The 25,950-nt window shown below is 44.2% G+C and overlaps 3 protein-coding genes across 8 annotated transcripts in view; all 3 read right to left on the bottom strand.

Annotated features, from left to right (window-relative positions):
- Nucleotides 1-567: 567 nt before the first annotated feature.
- Nucleotides 568-7,430, bottom strand: CHCHD1 (coiled-coil-helix-coiled-coil-helix domain containing 1). Its single transcript, XM_066621732.1, has 3 exons — nucleotides 7,271-7,430; nucleotides 3,031-3,149; nucleotides 568-967 (listed from the first exon to the last, which is right to left on the bottom strand). Exons 1-3 carry the CDS (start codon nucleotides 7,413-7,415, stop codon nucleotides 854-856), a joined length of 378 nt encoding a protein of 125 aa, XP_066477829.1. The 5' UTR covers nucleotides 7,416-7,430; the 3' UTR covers nucleotides 568-853.
- Nucleotides 7,431-9,908: 2,478 nt separating this feature from the next.
- FUT11 (fucosyltransferase 11) lies at nucleotides 9,909-20,507 on the bottom strand. Of its 3 annotated transcripts, XM_066620159.1 has the most exons (4): nucleotides 19,692-20,507; nucleotides 18,177-18,802; nucleotides 16,878-17,009; nucleotides 13,284-13,320 (listed from the first exon to the last, which is right to left on the bottom strand). In XM_066620159.1, the coding sequence occupies exons 1-3, from the start codon at nucleotides 20,424-20,426 to the stop codon at nucleotides 16,922-16,924; spliced, it is 1,449 nt and encodes a 482-aa protein (XP_066476256.1). In that variant the 5' UTR covers nucleotides 20,427-20,507; the 3' UTR covers nucleotides 13,284-13,320; nucleotides 16,878-16,921. The 3 variants fall into 3 exon arrangements, with proteins under 3 accessions (XP_066476255.1, XP_066476258.1, XP_066476256.1); XM_066620158.1 differs by lacking the exon at nucleotides 16,878-17,009 and having other exon boundaries at nucleotides 9,909-13,320; nucleotides 19,692-20,506; XM_066620161.1 differs by lacking the exon at nucleotides 16,878-17,009 and having other exon boundaries at nucleotides 13,197-13,320; nucleotides 18,329-18,802.
- Nucleotides 20,508-23,064: 2,557 nt separating this feature from the next.
- SEC24C (SEC24 homolog C, COPII coat complex component) overlaps nucleotides 23,065-25,950 on the bottom strand; it is a 55,192-nt gene continuing 52,306 nt past the window's right edge. For all 4 annotated transcript variants that reach the window (XM_066620226.1, XM_066620227.1, XM_066620228.1 and 1 more), the window contains one exon: nucleotides 23,065-25,719. In XM_066620226.1, the coding sequence (XP_066476323.1) occupies nucleotides 25,579-25,719 (141 nt within the window). In that variant the 3' untranslated portion in view covers nucleotides 23,065-25,578. The remainder of the gene's footprint in view (nucleotides 25,720-25,950) is intronic.

The following is a 25,950-nucleotide window of genomic DNA, read 5'->3' as shown; positions in this document are numbered from 1 at the left end:
AGTGGAGACTGGGTTAAGAGGGTTGGCTTTCCCACAGTACAACTATAAACTACATTCTAAACACTCTTTGTACAGAATACCAATATGTACGTAAATAACTAAGAAAATACTTTCAACTAAAATTACATGCAACCATTAATCAGAGCATAAGTTTTAAGCACAAGTGTAAGTGTTCCCACTGTGATGCAGCATTCTTGCAGTCTGAGCCAGTCTTGCAGATTGGTTCCAAATACCAATCTGACATGAATTAGTACCATTGTAAGGTCCTACAAATAACTAGACATACATTTCATTTTTCAGATGGCTCTAGCCGGAATCCCTAGGTGGTGTCACACTGGGAACTCAAGGCCTGCAAATAAAAGCACCACAAAATGCTTCAACATGGACTGATTTCCACTATCATAAACAAAATTGCTGTGGGTTGCTGTTTACATTAGCAGTTTGGGAGCTGAAGCTGTATTCTAGGCATAGCTTAGAAAGAAGCTTTTTTCTGTAACAAACAGATAAACATTTATGAACATGCCAATATAGTTCATGCAGCAGACTGAAATCAATTACAGGCACACATTTCATTAGGAGACTTTATTTCACCCAAGACTAAAAAAAGACTGCACAACATCTCACATAAATGTTCTCCTGTTTCGCATAAACTGGAAGACCCATAGCAGAGGAAACGTCTTCCTTTGGCAGTTAGTTTTTCACCTCATCACTGACAAAAAGGTCTAGTCAAAGCCTCTACAAAATGCTGCAGACAGCTTTGACTTCAAGTGCAAAGGCAAACAAGAAGAGCACATCTCCAAACACAGTCCAGTTTCAGCTGCCAAGGTCCAATCACTTGGAGAAGGAAGTCTTTTTAATAAACACGTATGTGATTTGGAAAACGTTTTAGTAGTTTGTTTACTTGTTTCGCATCAAGGTTTCTCAACTGGTTCAGTGATTCTAGTGTAATTTTTTCCTTGCGTTCTGCCTGAAAAGAAAACAAATAATTCACTATGTTTATTTGATTTATGTGCAAATCCCAGGGGTAGTTCCAGTGATACATGCATCACTAAAGGACTACCTTTTGGAAATTCAGAGACAACCTTGATGAGCTGAGTTGGTTCGTACAGAAGCCTGTGATTACATTTTGATCTGAAACAGTGAAAATTAACCAGAACAATCATTGCAGCAAAGGCAAGGAAATTGGACTTTTACTATCTATTCCTAGGAATAGGACAGTATATCCTTGAGACATCTAAATGTACTTTGTTGCACTATGTGTCTAGTCAGCTTCCTGTTGGTATGGGTTTCTTGCACAGTAACAAGGGAGGATCATATTTTTCTCAGAAGTGTAACTGACAAAACAGAAGACTTGGCAATATGACTATGAAGTGTGTGTAAGAAAAATAATTTTGTTTACGAGTAGCTAGACTAAATTGTCATTGTTTTTCTTAGAGTTAAAGGACCACTGTCAAGGACACAGTGACCTTTCAACCACAATTAAAGTAATCTATTGCTTCTCCAAACATGTTTTGATTTTCACATGCCCACATTGTTGCTTCCAACTTATGATCCGATGATACACAGGGGCATTCACAAGTCACTTCCACGCAATGGAAATGACAACTGCACAAGTGGGAAACAAAGTCCTTTCCATGACATAGTTTTAGCAGGGTTTGTCCACTGGTCCACTATATCTGCCTCTACTTACTGGGCCAAGAGGCAACTTTAAAGTAGCAACTCTCTTATATTTAAGAGAGGTCTGGAGGTCTGTTCTAGAAGGTAGAGCCTCTGTTTGCCTGAAGATAACATCCAAAGGTCACCAGTTTGAGGCCACCGGCACCGTGAACGGTGAGACCTTGAAGCAGCTGACAAGCCTAGGTGAGTTATGCTGTTATTCCACCTGCTCTTTGGCCGCTATCAGCCTGTGTGGGAGGAAAATGGAGGCCAGAATGCGACACCAGATCATTAAAGATCCATCTGAAATGTTGTGGTTCTTGAAAGACAGAACCTTCTTCAACTGCAAAAATCCCTATTGGGATTTAGTATTGCCTGCCTGTGTAAACCGCCTTGAATTAAAGTCTGAGGAGAAATCTGACGATCAAGAAAGGCGGTATATAAATACCTGTATTATTATTATTATTATTTAGCAAGGGGAGAGCAACTGTCCCATTCATGTCCAGAGCGTCCCTGTGCAACAATCAAGGGGGAAATGGTGCCACAGCAGAATGGCAAGCACCAGTTGGGACAGGGAGGGCTTTTCCCAGACATAGCAGTCTCCAGTATGGAGACTGCTGCACTACACTAAACTTGATGGTAGTGACTTCTGAATCATTTAAACTAATGGTTTAAATCAGGGGCCTCCAAAGTACAGCCCACAGTGTGCTGAGAAAATTATCTCGGGAGCAGCAGTAACGAAGCCTTACCATTCTGCCCTGCTGTGGCTTCCCCCCTTTGTGCTTGATCTATACAGAAATTCATGCAACCAATTCCACTACTGACTGCCCCAGAAGGCTCTGCTCCCTGATTTTGCGGGACACGTGTGGCTGCTCAGTATGAGTTCCTGCACTAATTGGGTGCAAAGAAGGGAGGTGGTGGGGTGGAATGATAAGGCTTCGCCATTGCAGCATGTGCCCAAGGTGATTTTCTTGGCACACTGGTTCCAACCTGCAAACTACAGTTGGTTTAAATGATAACTGACATCTGGCAAATCTATCATGACTCTTAAGGCAAGTCTGAACATTCAGCTACAAGCCATTGCAGCACATTACTTTATTACTCACAGATCATCCTGGCTGCCATTTTGCATTTTACTGCCTTGGGCATCCCAATATTCTCCAGTAACCTAGAAATTGTGACTGCTAGTTTTGCATGTTCAGGTTATCCTCTGATAACAGCAAATACCATGCAATTAAAACACATGAGCTCACTCCTATGGACAGGCAATATAAAGACAGACAATTCCTCATAGTGGATTCACTTGTTTAAAATTATATAGGGAAACTCCTTTCCTGCAGCTCAGACAGAAGATACATCAAAAACCATAATTACTTCTGCCTTTGCTGCACAGTCTAAGAACGTCTGGATCTCCTTGGCACACACTGCATCGTTGAACTCATTCTGTTTCCAACAGGCCATCATCAATGACATTTCTGTGACGCATGTTGCCTCTGTAAAGGAAAGAAAACTGTCATTACTCAGGAGTAAATAGTACTGATAGTGACCAGTTCAATCTACTGTATAATGAGATGAAACAGCAAAGACATTAATGATAGTCATTGTCAACATTCTTTACTATTCCATCTTTAATCTAAGAAGATAAAGCTTCCTGGAAATGTAATTTACAATTATTATTCCCAATACTTGTAGTTATACATACAGTAACTGGGTATGTCAAGAAGCCCCAGAGTACAGTGTTTACCTCTGCTAGCAAACACAAGTCTTTTTCTTTTTTTAGATCCATACAATTCCTTATGCAAGGAATAAGCATATTTATATGATATCAGTGGCTTAATTCAGACATCATGCTCAACTATGGTTTTGTAAGATGCTAGTTTGTGATTATCTGGCAAACTGCAATTAGAAACCATGATTTGCAATGCATTGTTCTGTGATAACTATGATCTGATTGTTATTCCTGAACTGACAGACCAGTTACAGCTATTGTTCTCACAGTTATAGCTGTTGTTGTTGGTACTGCAGTTAAAGGTAGAGTGCTGGACAGCTGGATTGTGAAAGCAAAGAAGCAGCTCTAAATTACAGTTTGCCTACCATATATGTATTTGAAAGTTCAAACCATCGTTTTTGTTCTAATATACAGTTTGTGCAAACTAGTGTTGGCTGGATGTATGAATTGGTATATTAAGCTGCCCTTTCCATTTTCTGCAAAAAAAAATACCTCTAAAACTGAAGTTTTCCAAAGCAAAATTCTGAGCTTGAAATAATCAGATTTGAATGTAAGGATGTTTATTTTGCACCCAGCAGCTCAATCCATTAATTCTGTTTTATTTCTGTTGAGTTTGTGCAGCATTTGGAATTTTTTTTTCCACAAGGAACAGTGCAAAGGGTAAATATGTGGAGTTGTGGGTGGGAGAAGGGAAAGGGAAGTCTTGAGAGATAAATAAGGCAACACATGATCTGGAACACCTAACCAAAGAAGCTTTATGCAAACGCTATGTTTTCCAATGTATTTCAGTCAACATACAACCTTCTTTTTTTTAAAGTTAAGGTTCGCAGGAGCCAGAATCAAGTTTTGGATTCCCTATGAGACCTTATGTAGGCAGAATTAAAATAAATATCCTGGAACACAAAGAAACAATTTCTTTCTTCTGGCAGCCATGGAGAATATTTACGATATCCACACATGGTTTTCCTCCTTATTCCAGTTTTATAAATACTGAGGGATTAATAAGCAGGTTCTACTGTGCTCCCGCTATGGAATTTACTCCCTCTGGCTATTCGCCACAGATGAAGCCTACTGGCCTCCAGGGCCATACTAGCTAAATGCTTCAAACAAACGTGTATTCCAATGGTGTTTTGTACATATGCACATAACAATTTTTCAATAACAGAGGCAGTACTGTTTGTTGCAAGTTTCAAGTCAGTCAGTTGAAATCATGACATCTTGGCAATGTATTTTGCAGCTGAATGCAACAGGGCATAAAAACATAATATAAACCTCATTGCTTTAATAAGGGATCACTAAGCAACTGGCCCCAGGCTGCATATGTGAGTCTTTGAACTCTAACACAGTGATTCTCAAACTTTTAGCACTGGGACCCACTTTTTAGAATGAGAATCTGTCAAGACCCACCAGAAGTGATGTCATGACTAGAAGTGACATCATCAAACAGGAAAATTTTTAATTTTTAACAATTCCACCCACACTTACCCAGGAGTAAGACCCATTTACTATCATTGTTAAAAGCATATACATAGTATCCTGTTAAAAGTACAGACATGTAACAGTTCCCCAAATACAGTCACATACCATGGTAGCATCAAGTCTAATATATTAAAAATAAAATATTGAAATGAATGGGAACCTACCTGAAACTGGCTTGCAACCCACCTAATGGGTCCCAACCCACAGTCTGAGAAACACTGCTCTAACAGCTCTATTCTCAAAATGACAGAAGATACCCCCTCTCCAACTATACACACATACTGCAATCACTAGGCATACACAGATCCAATTTTTTTTAAAAGCAGTAATGTTGATCAGCTGTTTTTAGGGGTACACTAAATCCAGCCTCATTTCCTCCTTCTAAATACCCAGTAGTGCAATTGCTGCAATCTTATGCACCTTATGTCTGTTCAGAAATAAGTTCGATGTTTTTCAATGGAGTTTACACCCAGACCCAGTATATAGCAGTAGTATCTAAAACTGACCTGTACATGTGCCAGGATTAGTGTCTGGGCACGGCGGTAGCAAAGTCTTACCATTCTGTGCTGCAGTCTCCTGTTTTCGCAACCAATCTTTGCACAAACTTGCACAGGGCAGCCATATCTGCTGCCTGTTGCCCCATAAGGTTCATGCCCCGATTTCAGGGGGGGGGGGGAGCGGCTGCCTGGAGTGAGTTTGTGCAAAGATCAGCTACAAGAACAGGAGGCTGTGGAGCCTCCCTTTTTGCATGGTCCCAGAGGTAAGGCTTTGCCACCACTGCACAGCACTCAGAAAGCTAATCCAGGCACACCCAATCTGGTTGGCAGTTTGGAGGCCCCTGGTGTATAAGACTGAAGATTAAGACAGCTTCACATGCACAGTTCAGGGTGTGGGGTGAAAGAAGGAAGGAACCATGTGTGCATAACCTACATGTGTGTGGATTCCTCATCCAGCTGTGACAACTAAGGATCAGGGAAACTTGTTTCTGTTCAAATACTAGCATACATGCCTGTATGCAAGCTACAGTATTGTTTTGCTACAAAAAGTATGCACAAGATGCCCTTATTACAGTGACTGTGCTACACAGAGTCCAAATTAAAACATGAAGGAAGCTCCCACAGTAACATGAAGCATTCTAAGTGAGCCTGTGTGTAAATGTAAAGTGCAAATTTTTATGCAGCAAGTACATCTTGTTTCCTGTAACAAGCAGCTGGGACAAAAATTTTAAAAGCAGCCAATTTCTCACCACACACTCTACTGGGCATCTACACCAGCGTTTCTCAGTGTTTGTCCACTTCATTTGGTCCACCTACTCAAAGTGCCGCCGGAAGTAACTGGCAATGACATCATTGTCATTGGGTTGGGAGGCCAGATGCGGCATGGCAAACACCATGGCTCAGGGTGGACAGGTAAGAGGCTCAGGGTGGACAGGAGGGCTTGCAGAAAACATGCTTTGGAGCCTCCTACTGCTGCTTGTTGCGTGGTGTTCCCAATCTTGCTGCCAGGCAGCAGGTGTTCAAAGGTCTCATGTGTACCACCAGGCACCACCTCAAGTACCACTGGTGGTACCCGTATCACTGGTTGAGAAACACTGATCTACACAATTTGTAGGAATATGCTGTAGGAGTCATGTGCCTGTTTGTACTTTACCAAAGTACTCTTCACTGCAAGGGAGCATAGGATAGATAGCTACCATAAACTTACATGCAAACAGGATGAGGTGCAAAGAGGGAGTAATACACGTGAACCAAGCCTTGAACATGGCTTAAGAATAGTTCAATAGAATAAGATTTCACTTTAAATTCAGGCCCTTTATTAAAAAGGCAGCAATCCGATTCCTATTGCAGCATTTACTCAGAAGTCCCAGTGAGTTCAATGGGGCTTTCTCAAAAGCTAACTGCACGTAGGATTGTTCTTAGATGATTAAAAGCTCAAGCCTATGCCTGTCTACTCAGAAGTAAGTGCCATTATAGTAAGTGGAGCTTACTCCCAGGAAAGTGTGGCTAGGATTGCAGCCCAAGAGCCCAATTCTATGCCTGTCTACTCAGAAGTACGTCCCATGACAGTCAATGGGGCTTCCTCCCAGGAAAGTGTGGATAGGATTGCAGCCCCAGAGCCCAATCCTATGCCTGCCTACTCAGAAGTAAGTCAATTCTAGTCAATGGAGCTTACTCCCAGGAAAGTGTGGATAGCATTGCAAACTTTGGTTGCAATCCTATCCCCACTGACATAGGAGTAAGCCCTATGTATAGTTCAATAGAGGGGACTTCCTTCCGAGTAGGCAGGCACAGAGCCGGGCTCTCTATTGGTGCCCCTGCCTGTTAACCCTCAAGTGCCCGCTGCTGAAGCGGCAGGAGGGTCCCAAAGAGGGAGGGCTGATGTCCGCCGCAGCCTTTGCCCACCTACCTCCAAGCTGCAGCCGCCGGCTCGAGACACGGTCGGCCAGCACCAGCGGCCTGGGAGGCTTCACTGGAGGCCGCCTGGCCCCGCTCCTCCCCGGCCCGCTCAAGCGAGTCACCCAAGCCGGGTAAGAGGGCGGCGGGACCGCCATGATGGCGCTTTTGCGACAGTCCAGGGCGAGTCGTAAAGCAATCCGCACCGCTGGAGCTCTGCCCAGCTCCATAGAGTTAGGAAATGTCTAGAGTCACCACTGCACTGACTCTAGAATCTCCTCTCAGCTCCTTTGGAGACCAGTTTTGGTCAGCCTCAGAGCAGCCTGTGAGCTGCCCATAGGAGACTATTGGGAAGGAGCTTTGGAAGGAGTTGGGGCTGGGCAGTGGGGGGAAGGTCCAGCCCTCAAGGAGAAACAGCCACCAACCCAGCAGTGTCTGGTCTTCCTGCCTTGGGTCTTATTGAGTGGAATTTTTAAGTTTCACCCACACATTTGGTCCTTGTTGCGTTAATGCATTGGGCAGAAGAGGCTGAAGCCCCCAGGGATGGCCAGCCTTCCAACTTGAGGCTTCCTGAACCTTCAGCAAGGGTCACCTCGAGCACAAGCTGCACCTGCGGAAATTGCCCTCTCCCCACCAGTGGTTCTCAAACTTTTTAGCACTGGGACCCACCTTTTTAGAATGACAATGTCAGGACCCACCGGCGGTGATGTCATTAACCTGGTAGTGATGTCATGGCTGGAAGTGACATCATCAAGCAGGAAAATTTTAAACGCCCCCCCATACAAAAAATCAAATCAATTAAGTAAACTTATTATAAACTTTTCATTTACTTAATTGATTTGATTTTTTGTATGGGGAGGCGTTTAAAATTTTCCTGCTTGATGATGTCATTTCCAGTGGGTCCTGACACTGGAATATTTTAAATATATTAAATATTTAAAATAGAGAAAAATCCTCCTTACCCTCTCAAGCAGTCGTTGATCTGTTTAAACCATTTTTGCCCAATGTCGCATATACGCAACAGGGGTCCAGTGTGTATACCTGGGGGCTGGGCAGAAGTGGGTTAAAAAACATTCCCCAAATATCCCAAAAGGCAGCAATCCTATTCACACTTACCTGGGAGTAAGCCGCATTGACTATCATCTTTAGAAACATATTCATAGTAGCCTGTTAAAAGTACAGATCTGTCACATTTTCTCAAGGGCAGTCACATACCATGGTAGCATCAAGTCTAATGTATTAAAAATAAAATACACATTGAAATGAATGGGAACCCACCTGAAATTGGCTCAAGACCCACAGTTTGAGAAACACTGCTCTACACCAGTGTTTCTCAAACTGTGGCTCAGGACCCACCAGTTGGGTTGTGAACCAATTTCAGGTGGGTTCCCATTTATTTCAATATTTTCTTTTTAATATATTAGACTTGATGCTACCATGGTATGTGATTGCATTTGGGGAACTGTTACAGACCTGTACTTTGAACAGACTACTCAGTATATGCTTTTAACAATGACAGTCAATGAGATTTTACTCCTGGGTAAATGTGGGTAGGATTGCAGCCTAGGATTTTAAAAAAATTTCCTGCTTGATTATGTCACTTCTGGTCATGACATCACTTCCAGTGGGACCTGATAGATTCTCATTCTAAAAAGTGGGTCCCATTGCTAAAAGTGTGAGAACCACTGCTTCTACACAATTGGGAAAGGTCCAGGAGCCCTCAAGCTGAAAGGCTGGCCACCCCTGATTCAAACATTGCTGCGCCAATGCAAATGCAGAGACCATCTATTATTATTGTTGTTCCCATTTTGCGGAGCCCATGACTGACAGTCAGTTCATCACAGATGTGATTAAAAGTGTAATTAAGTGTAGTGCACTTTTAATACTGCTGTTCTGAAGTGGAGCTGAAATTGAGAGAAGGTGTTGTAACAACTACGCTGCAATGTACCATTGTCCAGTCTCTTTCATCCCATCTCCAGCTGTCGTTATTGTTTTAATAAAGAAATTTAAGAAATGAAGTGGAACAGGAAGTGATAGTGGTGCCAGGGAATAGGAAGATTGATCCTTTCCCTGTAGGTCAGCTGTATAAAATCAAACTACACCCATGCACGGAATTTCCCTGATTTTCCTTTTTCAAGTGGGAAAGCAGCTATAAGGACGATTTTGATCCCAAACATAGCCTGTAGGAAAAAAATTTATCACTCCCTCCACAGTGCCTCTGCCACAATCAACTTCACAGCTGTCATTCTCCAACTCCTCCCTTGGATTTCCATTCTGTTATTCTTGCTAAAGTGTAGCCCAGTGTTGCATATACATAACAGGGACCAAATGTGTACACCAAATGTGGGCCAGGCAAAAATGGGTTAATCCTCAGTGATTTCCATAAGTAATGCTTCCTAACTTCTACTGCAGTGTTGTTAACACTCAGGCCCACACTCTCACATGGTCACTGTCATGGTTGGTTTGAATTTCCAGTAAAAAAAAAAAGCCAACCACACTAATGCAGCAATGGTCTTTCTGTTTATATTGTCCCCTCAGAGCCCTCCCTAGCCCAAAGAGAACTCTCACCTGCATGCTGGAGTACCAGTTGATGAGATATCTGCTCTTTTACCCCAGCAAAATATCAAATGAAATGCCCATTGCAATCCAGACACTGGGCAGCATGTAAGCCTTTTATTTTACCTTTGGAGGAGTACACATCATTGCTCAAAGAACTTTTATCAATACAACAACCCTGCAAGGTAGGTTAGGCTGACAGATAGTGACCTGCTCAGTCTCATTCAATGAACTTCATAGCTGAGTGAGAATCCAGTCCCAATTTAACACTCCCATTGCAGTGCCATACTAGCTCTCTCTTTAGAAATGTCTTCCCAGGATGTGTGTGGCTGACAAAAGGTAGCTCCTATTTTTACACAAGCTGATGGCCAAAGTTGGCTTGATGACTTCATGTCTGTCTACTCATAGTATATAAGCACATGCTTAGTATGCAGAAGACCCCAGGTAGGCATCTCCTGGTAGGGTAGAGAAAAATTCCTATCTTAAACCTTGCTACCAGGCAATGTCAACAATACTGAATTAGGCAGATGCCCCACTTTAGCTCCCTTGCACAACAGTTTATGTCATTACTATAACAGAAAGCAAATTATGGTGCGATGATAGATTAATGTTAGAGAAGTGTTAACATCTAGACCAGCACAGATTCCCTATGCTACAATTATTTTTACATATTTCATTTCTATATCAGTTGCAATGACAAAAACCACAGTAACTACATATTAGAATGTCTGACGTAACCGGGGGGGGGGGGATGTAGTCTGAGCCCACCCCACCCTCATTTCTCTCTCCAGTGTCTATCGGCAGAGCCTCTATGCCTTCCTGTGCCAGGTATGAGATAGTGTCTGAGTTCAACAGTAAAAATGCAATTTATTATGGTCTGGCTTTTCTTGGCTCAGCTGGCTCTATGACTAAAAGGGTTGCATGTTCAATACATTTCATTTTATTAGTGGAAGTCTTTGAGAAAAGTTCCACGTCTGATCAATTCACTTTCTTGAGTGGTGCCTGGGGATCTATTAATCTCAGGTGAAGGAGATCTCTGGAATTAGAAGACAGTTAATCAAATTACAGGATTGGTTTTAGGGAACAGCAAGTGGGTACACAAATACACAATGGGAGGGGCTTGACTATTTATCTAATACTGTACAGGAGCACAAGTCATAAGATCATGGTATTGGGCATCCCATTTGGCTAGGATGCCCTTCCAGCTGTCTCAGGACTAGAAGGCACTTAATTTGCTCAGTAGGTATTATTTCTAAATTCAGTTACCACTGCTTGTAGTAAAGTGAAAAAAACCTCTTCAGAAAACATATTAAGCATACAAATATTTATAAATTACAAAAGTGAACTCAGACATTAAATGCAATTCTGTTTCAACAATCAGCACACCACATATTAGTGAATAAACAGAGGATGAGTTACAAGTTTAAAAAGACACAGGAGGCACTGCTGGCTATAAAGGATGCATCAGTGATGCTATAAACACCCACACACTCACACCCACACACATACCCACTTAGCACCTTTGGCTGCACCAGTAAAAGGTTATTATGATAGGAGCATCATGCCAGGGTATGTATGCCCTCCACGGAGCAGAACTCAGTTTTGTAAAGTTATAATGGAAAGAAGCACTTCCAGGAAAATGTAATGCTACTTATGACTGCTACTGTCTGGTAAGGAACACTACACAGAATGCAGAAGACACTTATCCTGGAAGAAGTGGCATAACTACTCTTACACCTTGATAACTACATTTTGCTAACAAGCAGTTAAATGAGGATAATGTTAGAGCCTGGGCACACCCTGTTATCTTAATTGGCCAATATTCAAAATAGAATACATACTGCACATAGATTGTGCCTTAACCCATTTCTGCCCAGCCCAGAGGTGTACACATTTGATCTCTATTGTGTATATGCAACGTTGGGCAGAACTGATTTAATAAGAAAATATCATCAGGTATCATCAACACATCTGTGCCTAATATTAGAGCTTCATTTAAAAAATTTTAAAAATCAAATAGGTGTAAACATTCCCTGCTCTGGGCTAACCTCTATCATCATCTCTTGAGATACATTATTTAAAAATTGCATGTACACAGCAGGATGAAGTTGGAGGTGCCCAGTCGCCCCCCCTTATGCATGCTGTCATATATGGTAAAGCCCCTCCTTCCCATTGGACCACTATCCTCATAAACTCATCTCACTACAGCAGCAGGACAAACATGACAATTTCAAAATTTTGGGATGTGCCCACCTATTAGAAGTACTAGCTAGATGTGACACAACAAACACTAGTAACAGGCTCAGGGTGGATGGGAGGGTGTGAAAAGCACACACTAGAATTCTGCCCGCTGAGATAAGCCTCCTGCCACTGCCTGTTGCGTTGCTAGTCTCGCCAACAGGTGGCGGGGGTCTGGGGGTCCCAGGTGTACCATCAGTGCTACGAGTATCACTGGTTGAGAAATGGTGGGTTAGTGGTTTTCCTAAAATGTTCCAATGCCTTGGAAATACGGTCCACATGCCCTGCATAGTTATCTACTTTTTCACATTTTCCAGTCATACTTTTTTTCTTGAACCATTTTTAGAGCCAAGAAAAAAATCTAAATAATGCCAGAACTCAAAAGTTTGGGCTCCGAATAAAGATTTTGTCTATATAACTAACAGTATAGCTGGCTTTGCACAAAGAATCTGATTTTTTTTTAGTTGAAAGTATGAACACCCAGGATGAAAGGAAATGTACCAGTTTGACACATGCAGAATGTAATACTGAACATTAAAATGTTTAAGAATTGAGAAAGGCCACACAGTGAACTGTGCAAATAGGAATGCACCTTTGCAAACAGAAATATTTTCCAGAAAAATATACTATGATCAGCTGAAGTGTATCAGTGCAAATAGACAATGTTCATAACTGGCTTCAGAACGTGATCTGCCATTACCAGTTGTCTGATTTAAAATATAAATCACAATAGGATAGAAGTAATAAAATAGTTTTCATAAAAAAAACTTTACAAATTAATACTGGATATTAATAGAGGTAAATTCCCTGAAGTTCAACCATTCAGAAGCAGTCTGATAAACCAAAGAGGCCTGTTCCAAATAGCTTAGCACAAAGAACTAATACTTTCTGGGATAAACCCTTTGATCTGCAAACACTCCTCTTTGTCCTCAAAATGAGGCATCCTGAAGTAGCTGTGGTGTATGAAGCAACATCCAAATCTGATCTGAAACATGGAATAGTGAAAAAGTGATCTCCAAAATCCATACAAAAAGGGCAATTTCCAAGTTGTTCTACAACAGCAATTTTGGCACAGCTCTGCTCAGTACTTATATAACACTGAAAAGGGCTTGTACTAACAGTCAGTTTTGCCGAGTTCTCTTCATGAAGATTTTGTGCATGTAATCCCAAAATCTTCCTTGATGCGACTCATTGTTGTGAATCATAGCTGTAAGGGCTTCACCCTGATCAAGGCTCTGCCAGTAATCTTGCAGCCACATTTCTTTCCAGCTGAAACACAGAAGGAAGCACATACAAACTTTAACAGAAAATTAATTTTGACAGGCATTACTTAGCCCTTTTTACCCTAAGAAAAGCTAAGACAGACTATACTGTTGAAGTACAGCTTATTTTACAACTAAATCCATAAGACAAAAAGGAGTAGGATGGTATAACTGAATCAGATTACCAACAAGACTTCACCGTACCTATATTTACCTATCAACATTAAGAAATGAGTAGTCTAGTTTGTCTAATTCTCTGCTGCCACCAGCTGTCCAGTATTTTCCCAGTGTAGGTGCATCTTGCTTTTATTTGTGGGCATGAATAATTGGGGGGAAAAGTTAAGTACTCTGTTCAGTACATATGACTTGGCAAGAGTTTTAACAGCAGGGGAAACAATACTGAAAGACATCACAGCAACATAAAAAATTAAGACATAATAAAATTCTAAAATGACTTTTGGGTGTTTTATAGCTAGAAATATGGTTTTGCAATTAGCCCTAGGTTGTGATGTTAAAAATAAAGCTGATTTGTAAGATTTAATCTTTTCTACAGAGGTTGTGGGTTGCTTGCTGCTGAAGTAGGACAACTAGTTCAGCCAACATGTCAGTAGTTTAAGTAGCCAAGTCTCTAGTGACTGAAAGATATTTCTATGCAGTTCTGGAAACTCATTTAGAACAAGGCACATAGGTCAAAAATCTCATGTCACAAATGCTACAATGACAAAAACCACCTGGCTCCTTTACAATCAAGGCTTAAATTCACCTTACAAGCAAAAGCACTAGACCACTCTAAGGTAACTTACATTTGGTGATAATGCCGTTTTTAGTTTATAACTATTAGACCAGGGGTGTCAAACTTGTTTCACACAGTGGGCGAATAGCATTTATAGGTGTCTGCTGGCATCTATGTGACATAATTAAGCAGGAAGTGATGTCTTTAAGCAAATGATGGTCAGTAACAGCAGTTCTCAAGTAGGAATTTATTAGCCGCATGATAAAAGAGAATATGTGAAATCATACATGTTGAGGGCCCAATTCTATCCAATTTTCTAGTGCTGGTGCTGCTGTGCCAATGGGGTATGCACTGCTTCCTGCAGTGGGATGTCATGAATATGTACATGTTAGGCCTTGGTTAGCATGTGGAGCCTGAACCAAACTAAGTCAGTAACGGAGAAGTTGCTAGCAGTTCCTAGCTGCAAGAATGTGGGTAAACAAAGGTTGTTGTCTCTCCTCCGCTGGCCAGAAAGGACAGACAACAAGAATTACAACCCATTGGAATGTAGCACCTTTGCAGACAGAAAGGTGCCCTAACAAGCTGATGAAATGCAGCTGTGGATCTCCAGTTGGGAGGAGTAAGAACTAGGAGGACTAGCAACCAGACCCACTTCTGTCTGAAGGTTCTGTCCTCAAAAGTTTCTGATTGGACAGTCTAAATAAGTATGAAGTCACCTCAGTACTATTAGCATAAGAAGTATAATAATGAAGCCCTAAGGGTGGGTCCGGCATTATTGGACAGAGTTTTTGGGTGCAACATCCTGCATGCTGTGAGCTCCATTGTCCACCATGGGTATCTGGCCTCACAGGTAGCCTGGAGCTAAGAGATCTACAAGAAGCTAACCCAGGTGAGAGATAGGGATTAATAGAGATAGCCAGCTAGCTTTGTTATTTTATTGCTGTATGTTTCCTAGATGTTTATGCCTCTAGCATTTGCTGCCTTATGTAACCTTATGTATTTAATAAACTAAAATCTCTTTTACTACTCGTAAGTTGTTTCATTGTCTGTTGGGAACAAAGGTTCAGAATCCTGACTAGCCGTTCAGCAAGCTACCAAGTGCTCACTGAGGTCTAGTAATTTGAGGACTGATGCTTTTATTGGAGAAAGCACTCAGTGCCTGCAAGGGATAGAATTAAGCCTAGACAGTCTCAGTGTCCCTGGACTGAGACACTGGCATGTACAGGGTGGTGGCAGTACTACTGAACAGGGGACCTTGAGGGCTTTAGGGTTTGAGAACCAAGAGCTCTGAGCACCCCAAACCCCCCCTAAGTTTGCGACATGGGGGGACAGTCACAGAGGCCTCCTCAAGGTCTGGGGACATTTGTTCCCTTACTTCGAGGCTGAATTGCAGCTGTACCGGTGCTGGAAAGTTGGATAGGATTGGGCCCTGAGTCTCATTATTTGCAAGGGTTCCCTTCCCAGAACTCACCGGAATGGCAAAAAACGCACTATAGCAAATCAATTTAAAAAACAAAGTGCCTATGCTCAGGTGATTTAAAAACAGCCTTGCTGACCTTTGTGATGTTAAGATAGAATCATTAAGGGCGCAATCCTAACCCCTTATGTCAGTGCTTTCCAGACACCCAACTGCAGGACGCAGCACATGTCCCAGGTAAGCACCACTATGCCAGTACTGGAAAGCACTGACATGAGGAGTTAAGACTGCGCCCTCAGATGAAAAACCAACAATCAGTCTCTCTCCAGAACCTTAGAAAGGATTATCTTTCTTTCATGTGTTCAGGGGAAGGGAGGGGGTCACTTGGACAGAGAATGATTGATGGATTGTCAGCTGGCTGCCCTCTAAAGGACTGTTTTCCTTTAATTTAAAGGGCCCTTCTTATCATGTTGAAATAAAAATCTCCACAACAGTAAGAAAAGCATTTTAAAGGGGTGCATTTTTCCCCTTCTCCAGGGATCAGCACATTCCTTCTCATTTGCAGGGGCCATTTGTGTTGAGTCAAATCCTTGTACCTTGTATAAAAAATCAGTGCATAACATGGTTGGACCTGTATTTTCAAAATATGGGAGAGCCCAATTATCATGTAAGCCAATCTTTCAGCAGCATGGCTTCTGCTGAGGCATCACTTTGCAGCTGAGGGGTGCTCTGTGAAGTGATGCCTCAGCAGAACCAATGATGCTGAAAGGCAGTCCATGTGATAATTGGGCTCTTTTAGCACCTCAGCAGCTTAGAAGCGTGGCTGCTGAAAGGGCAGCACTGGGAAAGCCAAATTATCATGTGAACTGGATAGAGCATTTCTGCAGGCCTTATGTTTGACTTCCCTGATATATAATATATGTGTGTGTATAATTTTCATGCACATAGCTAAAGTAGTTAGTAGTTAGTAGTTGGTAAAGTAGGCTATGGTGGACTCTGAGCCCAATCCTGAGATTGCCGTGTCAGCTCATTGCCGGTGCACACTATCCCTAGTGTTGGTGCTCTGCCGGATGTAGCTCAGTGCCAACTGGCGCTGGGCTACTGCCACATGAGCACCAGAGCTCTGCCGCTGGATGGTTGCGTGGACAGCTGAGCAACAGTGAAGTAGGTGGAGGTGTGGGGGGAGGCGGGGAGGGGACATTCCAGGGCGGTGAGGAGGTGGAGGGCACGTTCTGGGGGAGGGCGTGGGGAGGGAGGGAGGCAGGACCAGTGGAGCTTTGCTCCACCAGATCCTGAGCCTCCATTTCGAGCCGCTGGTCTGACACGGGGGCTCAAAATTCTACGCTGACCCAAGTGGCTGACCCAAGCGTCGGCGTGGAATTGAGTAGCCCCATTGTGGGGCTACTCGGCTTACCAGGGATGAGTCCCCTTCTCCTGAGGAGCCGCCAGCGGTGCTTGCTAAGCACGCAGGATGCAGCGGCAGCTATTCTTGGTGTCACTGCAGCCCTGGGTGCCAGGCAGCTCAGGATTGGGCTGCCGTTCAGTCCTAAGCACAAGAGTAAGCTAAGTCAATTATAAAACATTTTAAAAAGAATAATTTATGCTGCAAACATTTTTGAGACAGCTCTGGAGCAGTTTCACTGAAGTACGGTAAATAGGAATATTCTGGAGAGGGTTCATTTGGGACTATGGTCACAAGCCACAGAAAGTTAAGCCACTGAAAATAAATGGGAATAAGCATTCATAACCCTATGCTAGCCTGTGTACCCACAAAATACCAATGGCAGGATGGGGGGAGAGAGCAGCAGGAGACAAAAGGCCCGTGAGACCAATAAGTTTCTTTTCCCTTCAGGTAGCTTGTTGTACAGAGTCTCAGACAATAGGGGCTAGAACAGCATTCCCTAGCAGCACCAGATTTTGTGGGCTTCCTTTGTTTCTCACATTAGCAGAGATTCTCATCAAAAACATTCTCACACTTCTTGATTACTTTGTGAAGTTCCTATCTTCTTCCCCCACCCCATGTCCTCTCACCAGCCTGTTGTCCTGTTGTGTTTGTTTCTTCTTTTGTCAGGCCAGACACAACCCACCTGCCTCTGCTTTGTCCTGAGGATGCCAACTTGAAATGCCAACAATTGCCCCACAGCCTCATTTACACAACTCCGTCTGACTGTAGGGGCAGCAGCAAAACCTCAAGCTTTTGCTGTGGCATTGCCTGGCCCAGGCAAGAGCTGAGCTGAAGCCGGTTGCTTCCCAGTAGTTGTTCGGCCAGCAGAGAGAGCCAGAGAGGAGGTGGGGGGGGGGGGAGAAGGGGAAGGTGATGCTGTGAACAAGAATGGGGAAAACATGGGCACAGGTACGCAAAGACAAGATGAGAAAGTGAAGGAGGTGAGGTGAGTCCAGCCGGCAATCATCATCAATCAGGGCATTACCAAACACTGTGGGGACCTTATGTTTGACACTCCTGGACAGTTATATACAGCAAGACAGAATCTAAATGATCTGTTCTGCATTGTTCTGGTCAAACTTTTGTGAATAATGTGAAAACGTGAATAGCTTCTCTGCTTTCTATTCCTAAGAAATGTGTCTCAGTGAAATATACAAACTTCCAAGTATTCCATTGGATGAAAGACTCAAACTTTAACAGCATGCTTTACAAAGATTGTAATAATAATATTAGGTATCTGTCTAACAGGTAATAAACAATGATCAGTACCTGTCTCCTACAGGAATGTCCTCAACATTTCCATATCCAGGTGCTGGTGGAGGACACCCCATGTGTGAGAGCTGGGCTATATGAGGTTCTGGAGCTAACACTTTCCCATTACTCTTCTTATGGTTCCTTTCTGCTGCAATTCTGGCATTTACCTTGTCACAGACAAAACACTCAAATCCATTCAGATAATTAGGTAGTGTCATGTCATTCACTCCCCATTCGCGCTTCTCCATGTTCTCCAGCAGGAACTTGTTTGTAATGCCACCTGGACTCTTGTACTGGAGGTATTTCAAGTACTCATCTGAATTGCTGTCCAGGAAGTGAAGGTATTCCGCTAGTTCTTTGGGACTTTCAAAGTCATCAATAAGAATAATAGAATGATCATTAGGCATCCAGTCTCGTACAGATGGGGAACCTCGATATACAGGGACAGCTCCAACATGCATTGGCCGCCAAAGTTTCTCTGTCATATAGTCATGGCATATGGCGTTCTCCATGGCCAGGTGAAACTTGTACTTTGAGATTAGTGTCATTAATTCAGAGTCTTCTGTGGTGGCTGTAGAAGTGTCTTTCAGCCTCATATTGGGAAGCTGTCGGTTGTTCAGGCATCCACCATAAGAGTCTACCTATAATAGCAATAACCATATTATTTCAAAGTTGGTTTTGTTCCATCTCCTTACCCCAGTCCAAATGTGGTCTCAAGAATGAGCTCTTGAATTGTCTCTTACTAGTACCTTCCTCAGTGAAGAGAAGCAGCATCTAGAAAACATATAGCATCAGTGATTTCCCCAGAAAGGGAGTCCCACTTTACAGACAGGGATCTGTGAGGATCTCCCCATGTAGGGAGTCCCCCTTTACAGATAGAGATCTGTAGAGATTTCCCTAGGGATCTCCCCAGACAGGGAGTTCCACTTTACATACAGAGATCTGTAGGGATCTCCCTAGGGATCTGTAGGGCTCTCCCCAGATAGGGAGCCCCACTTTACAGATAGGGCTCTGTGGGATCTCCCCAGACAGGGAGTTCCATTTTACAGACAGAGATCCGTACGGATCTCCAGGGATCTCCCCAGACAGGGAGTTCCACTTTACACATAGAGATCTGTAGGGATCTCCCCAGACAGGGAGTCCCACCTACAGACAGGGACCTGTGGGATCTCCCCAGACAGGGAGTTCCACTTTACAGACAGAGATCTGTAGGGATCTCCCCATACAGGGAGTTCCACCTACAGACAGGGATTTGTGGGATCTCCCCAGACAGAGAGTCCCACTTGATAGATAGGGATCCATGGGGATCTCCCCAGACAGGGAGCCCCACTTTACAGATAGGGATCTGTGGGATCTCCCCAGACAGAGTTCCACTTTATAGATAGGGATCCGTGGGGATCTCCCCGTATAGGGAGTTCCACTTTACAGATAGAGATCTGTAGGGATCTCCCCAGACAGGGAGTCCCACGGGGGTCACCATCACGTGCCTGAAGGCTTTGCTCCTGCGGCCTCTGCCCCCCGCCGGCGTACCTGGATGTGCCGCATGAGCTCGCGGACGTATCTGTCGCGGTCGGAGGGGACGTCGCAGTGCGACTGCAGGTAGAGCACGGGGGCGAGGCCCTGGCGCCGCCAGCGCTCCCTGTCGGCGGGGGCGGGCGCGGGCCTGCGCAGGTAGGCGAGGTCCGGCAGCCACTGCAGGCTGAGCGGGTAGTCGGAGTGGCGGCGGAAGGTGGCGGTGTAGTTGAAGAGGCGGATGCCGGCGCGGTGCGAGAGCAGGTAGTTGTTCATGGGCGACTCCTCGTGGAAGAGCGCCCAGGCCTGGTGCGGCGGGCGCGGCAGCGGCGCCTCGTAGGCGCGGAAGTCGGTGCCGTAGAAGAGCAGGGCGCGCGTGCGGCGGTGCGGCCTCACGCGCCGGTCCCGGGTGGCCAGGCAGGAGCCGCGCGCGCAGTCGATGCGCTCCGTGTCACCGGGGAAGTGCGGGAAGAGGCTGCCGCTCCACCACAGCAGGATGGGCAGCGCCCGGTTGCCGCGCGTGTCGTTGTTGCCGGGCCCGCGGAAGGAGGGCGCCGCCGCCGCCGCCAGCAGGCCCCCGCCCGCGGGCAGGAAGGAGGCCGCGTCCGCCTCGTCGCCGCCGGGCCCCCAGTCGCCCTCGTCCCCGAAGCCCGGCAGCGGGGGCGCCTCCCCGCCTTCCAGGGCCGAGGCCAGGAGCGCCAGGAGGCAGCAGCGAAGCCACCAGGCCCGCCCGGCCGGCCGCAGACCCTCCATGCCAGCCGGCAGCCCCACCCCGCGCAGGCAGCGGCCTCGCCTGTGGCCCGCCCTGGCTGGAGCGAGCAGGCGCTGCTCCTGCCACGAAACTCCCGAGCTGCTGCGGGATGGAGGCGGCTGGGGCTCAGAGGGGTCGGGCGGCAGGCTGTCCCCGCTGCGCGCTCGCCCCTGCGCAAGGGCTCGGGCCGCCTCTGTGTAGGCGCGCAAGGAGACAGCCTCACGCTTCCTCTTGGCTGCTGCCCCATCGTCCGGCAGCACTGGGGCCTCTTGCTTTGGTGTTGCTCACACAGCGCCAGAGAACCAGGGGACACCCCCTAAAAGCGAGCATTAGGTCAAAAGAAAACGTTTGTGTCCATTAGTCTGTGGAACTCCTTGCCACAGGATGTGGGATGGCCTGGATGCCTTTAAAAGGGACTGGATAGATTTCTAGAAGAAAAGTCCATCACAGGTTACAAGCCATGACGTGTATGTGCAGCCTCCTGCTTTTAGAAGCAGGCTACCTCAGAACGCCAGGTGCGAGGGAGGGCACCAGGATGCAGGTCTCTTGTCCTGGGTGCTTCCTAAGAACAGCCCCACTGGATCAGGCCAAGGGCCCATCTAGTCCAGCTTCCTATATCTCACAGCAGCCCACCAAATGCCCCAGGGAGCACACAAGACAGCAGGCACAACATGCCTCCCAGTGCCTTCCCCTGCCTCAGGCATCTGGTGGGCCACTGTGAGATACAAGAGGCTAGACCGGATGGGCTTTTGGCCTGATCCAGCTGGGCTTTACTTATGTTACCAGGACCCACCTATCTCTACAAGACTTGAAAGAAGTAATATTTTTACTGGCATGTGGTGGAACCCCCCACCACACAGAACAAACACTAAAGAAGACTGGCATCTGGTAGGCCACTGTGAGATACAGGTAGACAGGCCTTTGGCCTGCACCAGTGGGGCTCTTATGATGTTCTTTTTGTGGAGATGTTGAAAAGAGGAACTTCTATAAGGTTACCTGTCCCTACACAGCGTGCCCCCTCTGCTCCCTCAAGAACCCTTTCCTTACCAAATGTCATTACTCTTTCCTGTGTATTTTTTCCTAAATCAGTGCTGGAACTGAGACAAGGGGGAAAGGAAATGTAGTTTAACGCATGAAATGCATAAGCACAATGGAAATCACTCCCCTCTGTGTACATATTTGAGGCTGCTTATTTGAGCACATGGGTGGAAGCAGAGTTGCTGTTTCATTGGCAGTAGAAAAACAAGACTGAGTGGGTACCATTACAGCAACCAAGTCTGGAAGAAGTTATTTCTGCCTAAAAATGCACTCAATGCAGTACCAGTACATGCAATAGCACATTTCAACTTGCCAGTCACAAGTGAACACTTACTTAGGTGTTTTAGTTGCAGCTCAGATAAGCAATAGAAGTAAAAGTCTACAATGGCAGTAGGCAAAGATATTTCTTTGGAAGATATTTCTGAATGTTCCCCTCTATTAAAATTTCCACTAAATAGAAAACATAACAAGCAAAAGGTTAGGATAGGACATCTTGTTAGGCTAGTTTTCTGCTTGCAAGGTGGTTTTTTATGTGGCAGAATATTCAAAACAGGATTTCTCCACTTACTATCTGAAGTGATGCATGCTATTCTCCTACACATGTGCAGCAGGCCTTCACTTTGTTTGAGCACAGCTGTGCAGTGCTGCATATAGCCCACCCAGCCTCCTTTCAACAAAGTGGATCACATCATTAGTACACCAGGTAACTGAAGGCTAAAGTGGCATGCTATCCTCTTTCTTTAGGTCAGGTCTCTCAGCTGTGGTGGGTTTATAGATCAGTTCAGACAAAAACAGCATGGCAAGTGAATGAACCCACTCCCTTCCTTCTCAACTGATATCCTTCCTCTTCTAATAGTTTGGTGGATTCATCTGAACTGTCTCCTCTCATGAGCATCCCGTCAACACTGCTACTATACACAGATTGTGTTCTTGCCATGCACATGATTAGTTTAGTCATAAGCTGGAACTTTGCACCTATTTACCATTTGAGATGTTTCTCTCATCCCTTGGCCAAGTCACATGTGTGTACGATGTATGCACAGTTGCCAAGAAACCTTTTAGGTATGAGAGTGTGCAAACTCTAGAAGGTTATACACAGTTCAGCCATTTGTACCCGTGTGTTGTACTGTAGTCATTTGCTTAATTATTCAAGTATAAGGGAATGTACTGTAAACCAGTGCCTAGGAGATTGCTATACAGGCATACCTTGCGCTTTCATCTGGTTAGGGACTAGAGTATTGACAAAAGAAAAAAAATAGACTAATGTTGGCAATCTTTTTGTTTAAAGGGGCCAAACATTTAATGTTGCCAAGCATTCAGAAGCAGCCTGTGTGAAGCTTGGCTTGGATGGGGAAGGGCAGAGCCAGCTGCCCAGGCTGATTGAGTCCCAGAGCCGCTTGTGATTTGGATAGGAGGCTTTGCCTCCCAAGCTGAGCTCCATGCAGGCCGCTACCAGGTGCTCGGTAAGGACAAAATAGGAAAGTAATGAAAGTCAAGGTAACAAAAACCAAGGTATTGCTGTAGTTCACAAATATTCGGCAGTAACCTAAAATCATTTCAACAACTCAGGCAAACACTGACCTGGAATAAACACACAGACTCTAATGTAGAAATATTTTTATGCTCCTTCTCGATTTAGAAAGCATTTCATTCTCCCACATCAAAGTGAATGATGGTAGCAGTAACATCAAGATTAGATTTATGAGGAATCCACCTTCTAGCTAATTGAACAACCCCATGAAGAATCCACAATAGCAGAATGACAAGCATATGTTTTCCAGGATGTTCGAAATAATTTCTTGAAGAGAAATATGGTATAAAACATACTTTGAGATGCTTACTATAGACATGAGCATAGGAAGCTATCCAAGAAGAGATACCAATAGTCTTTTCCAAGGTGGTGGCATCAGCATGCTCCTACCTTTTCATACAGACTTCCATCTCTGCTCAACCCTTCTTAATGGGAACTGATATTCATAGTAATGAAATGCAGAAAACAAAAGCTTGTAAGCACCTTGTGGAGTTCTTATCACTGATCATTGCAGCTTTATTTGCCAGTACTGAACGTGAATCAACTGCACGCCAGTCTATTCCCGTCTAAGATACAGGGCTTGGGAAAAAAATAATCAGTATTTATTTACTAACAATGACATAAAACATCTTCATATAGTTTTATTTCTTTACAAATTAAAATATGAATTGAAAATGTGAAAAAGTGTATGATCTGTTTTTTTCTTTTAATAATTCTAGAAATTAGTATTGTGAAAGTCTGATTATTGAGTTTTGTTTTGGAAAACAATTTCTTCACAGGTTTAATAGATCTAAATTTTTGGTTGGAATCAGTATGTGTGTTTGGGAGGAGAAAGTGAGGGGGATCTCAGCCACACTTGCAAATGTGTATATAAAGACTGCTGAAAGTTTCTCAAGAATGCGGTCCTATAGTTCTTTGACATTCCCCTTTGCTATGTGTTGAAAAGGAAATGAGAGGGAAGACAAAACCAGCTGCAGTAGAAGGAAAAAAATATTTACAAACACACGCGCGCACACACTATAGTTCATGGGACTAAAAGCCACACTTCTGGATTATTTAATCGGTCGTGTACATAAGGTTTCAACTTCAAATTTCAATGGCCAAATGGAATAAATGCTTTACTTATATTCAGTCTTAATTCATCTTTTGTCTAAAGGCATCTCCCACCCTGCTTTTCTTTAAATTTCAGTGCTACTGCTCATCAGTACAACTTGGGCACTACAAGAACACTTAAATATAGTGTTTATTTCTCTTTTTGAACATAAACGAGCCCTTAGGCCTCTGGAGGTCTCCAACATTACCTGGCCTTTACAGAAATCCCTTCTGTCTACCCCAAGTAGAATGCCTTTTGCTCACCATCCAGAGAGGTTAGCCATAAATCAAGCTGACTTGCCATTACAGCGCAAATAGGCTTGTCACAGACATCCTAACACTGATGGGCCAATAAGAACCATCCAGGGTGTAACTGTTCAAGTGCTACACGCCAATTTGCCAATCGTCAAAATTCTTCAGAGCTACTAAAAAGGTTTGAACTTCAGAACAAATAGTGGCATGATTTGAACCTTACACTATGGGTATGAACTATTCCTGCCACATGGTACTACAGAACTCCTCAGTGCAATTCTGACCAACCAAGTTCGCATCATCTCCAAGCACACTCTTGTATCACTTTTGACGCCTTGCTATGAACATTTCCTTCCAAACCAAACATAAGAGAAGAGGGCATGGCTATCTTCTTTAAAACACCGTATTCAAAGCAAACCCTACTGTGTGAATGGAATGAGGCAACTGACCAAACACACAGGAGAATAGCAAAGAGAAAAAAGTTTTACTGCCTTTTCCCCAAAGTGGTGGCAGCAATACTTGTTCATACTAATGAAAGGTAAGATTCCACTTTCCTGGAGACGGCATCTGATTGCATTGCTCACTTATTACAAAGCAGCTCTTCACAGCACACTGGATGGACAACGACACTGACAGTATGCCCGCTCTGCTACATCTGGCTCACAGCTTGGGTGACAGGTTTTCTGGAACTTAGCCACTCTATAATTTGCTTACAGCATATTGCTTGCTCCACATAAGGTGGAGATGTTAAAAATAGGTTGCCTGGCTGTTTTCTTCAACTCCTACCCTCGATTATGTAGGGCCTGTCACCCATCCCTCTCTGTCTGGCTCCTGTTCCTACAGAGTATCACATACACAAACATAGCAGCCACTGTGTAATTGTGAAGAGCAATCACCTTTTGTCACCTGATGCTCAATCGTGTACAGTGAACTCAGAAGACACTTGGTATAGCAGTTTGGGGTAGCGGGCATAGATTCCTGCCAAGCATAAGAAGAGACACAGGTCTATGACCTGGAGTCAAAAATGGCTCTCCCCCCACCCACCCCTTCTTAAATAGGTTTTCTTTCTGTCCATTTCTCTTTCAAAGGGTTTGGGAGATGCTGAAACTCTGCTTATGCACAGTATATTAAAAATATGGAATTGTACAGGTTTCTATATTGTCCTTGAAGGAGCTGGGCCCATTCATCAGCTGGATAGTGAAGACAAAACTCAGTGCTGGAATCCAGCATAACTCCTTCCTCTAGCTGAGCAACTGGCGAATCTCCTTGTGCATGTGACAAAGGAAGTCCACATATGAAGCCCCCCCATTCATGCTCTTATCTTCCATCAAGAAGTGTTTGAACAACATATCTAGTTTGTCTTCCTGCTTCACAATCATGAGCTGCAAGAGGAAAAAAGAGTCAATGTCATGCAATTCCAAGCACAACAATGATGTTGTAGCCCACCAGGTCTTGTTTAGAAATGAGTACAGCAATGACCACCCTGATCTTTAAGCTGAAATATGGCATGTAAAAAACACAGACCTACTCACCTACATAACAAGTGAGGGAGCAGAGTGCATACATATATCTGTACCACTCCTTCGTGAATTATATACACAAGAGTTGCTGTG

The sequence above is a fragment of the Tiliqua scincoides genome, chromosome 3, assembly GCF_035046505.1.
Source record: "Tiliqua scincoides isolate rTilSci1 chromosome 3, rTilSci1.hap2, whole genome shotgun sequence".
NCBI classification, from domain to species: Eukaryota; Metazoa; Chordata; class Lepidosauria; order Squamata; family Scincidae; genus Tiliqua; species Tiliqua scincoides.
Note: the sequence above shows the minus strand (reverse complement) of the source record. Positions and strands in the feature narration are given on the sequence as shown.

Excerpts from the sequence above, each read along its gene's own strand:
- CHCHD1 (XM_066621732.1), bottom strand. The coding sequence starts at position 7,415 with ATGGCGGTCCCGCCGCCCTCTTACCCGGCTTGGGTGACTCGCTTGAGC. Across the intron at positions 3,150-7,270 it reads CCGGCGGCTGCAGCTTGGAG|AGGCAACATGCGTCACAGAA; the intron begins GTAGGTGGGCAA and ends TTTCCTTTACAG. Across the intron at positions 968-3,030 it reads ACTGTGCAGCAAAGGCAGAA|GCAGAACGCAAGGAAAAAAT; the intron begins GTAATTATGGTT and ends TTTTCTTTTCAG.
- FUT11 (XM_066620158.1), bottom strand. The coding sequence starts at position 20,426 with ATGGAGGGTCTGCGGCCGGCCGGGCGGGCCTGGTGGCTTCGCTGCTGC. Across the intron at positions 18,803-19,691 it reads AGCTCATGCGGCACATCCAG|GTAGACTCTTATGGTGGATG; the intron begins GTACGCCGGCGG and ends TTGCTATTATAG. Across the intron at positions 13,321-18,176 it reads GACATTCCTGTAGGAGACAG|CTGGAAAGAAATGTGGCTGC; the intron begins GTACTGATCATT and ends TCTGTGTTTCAG.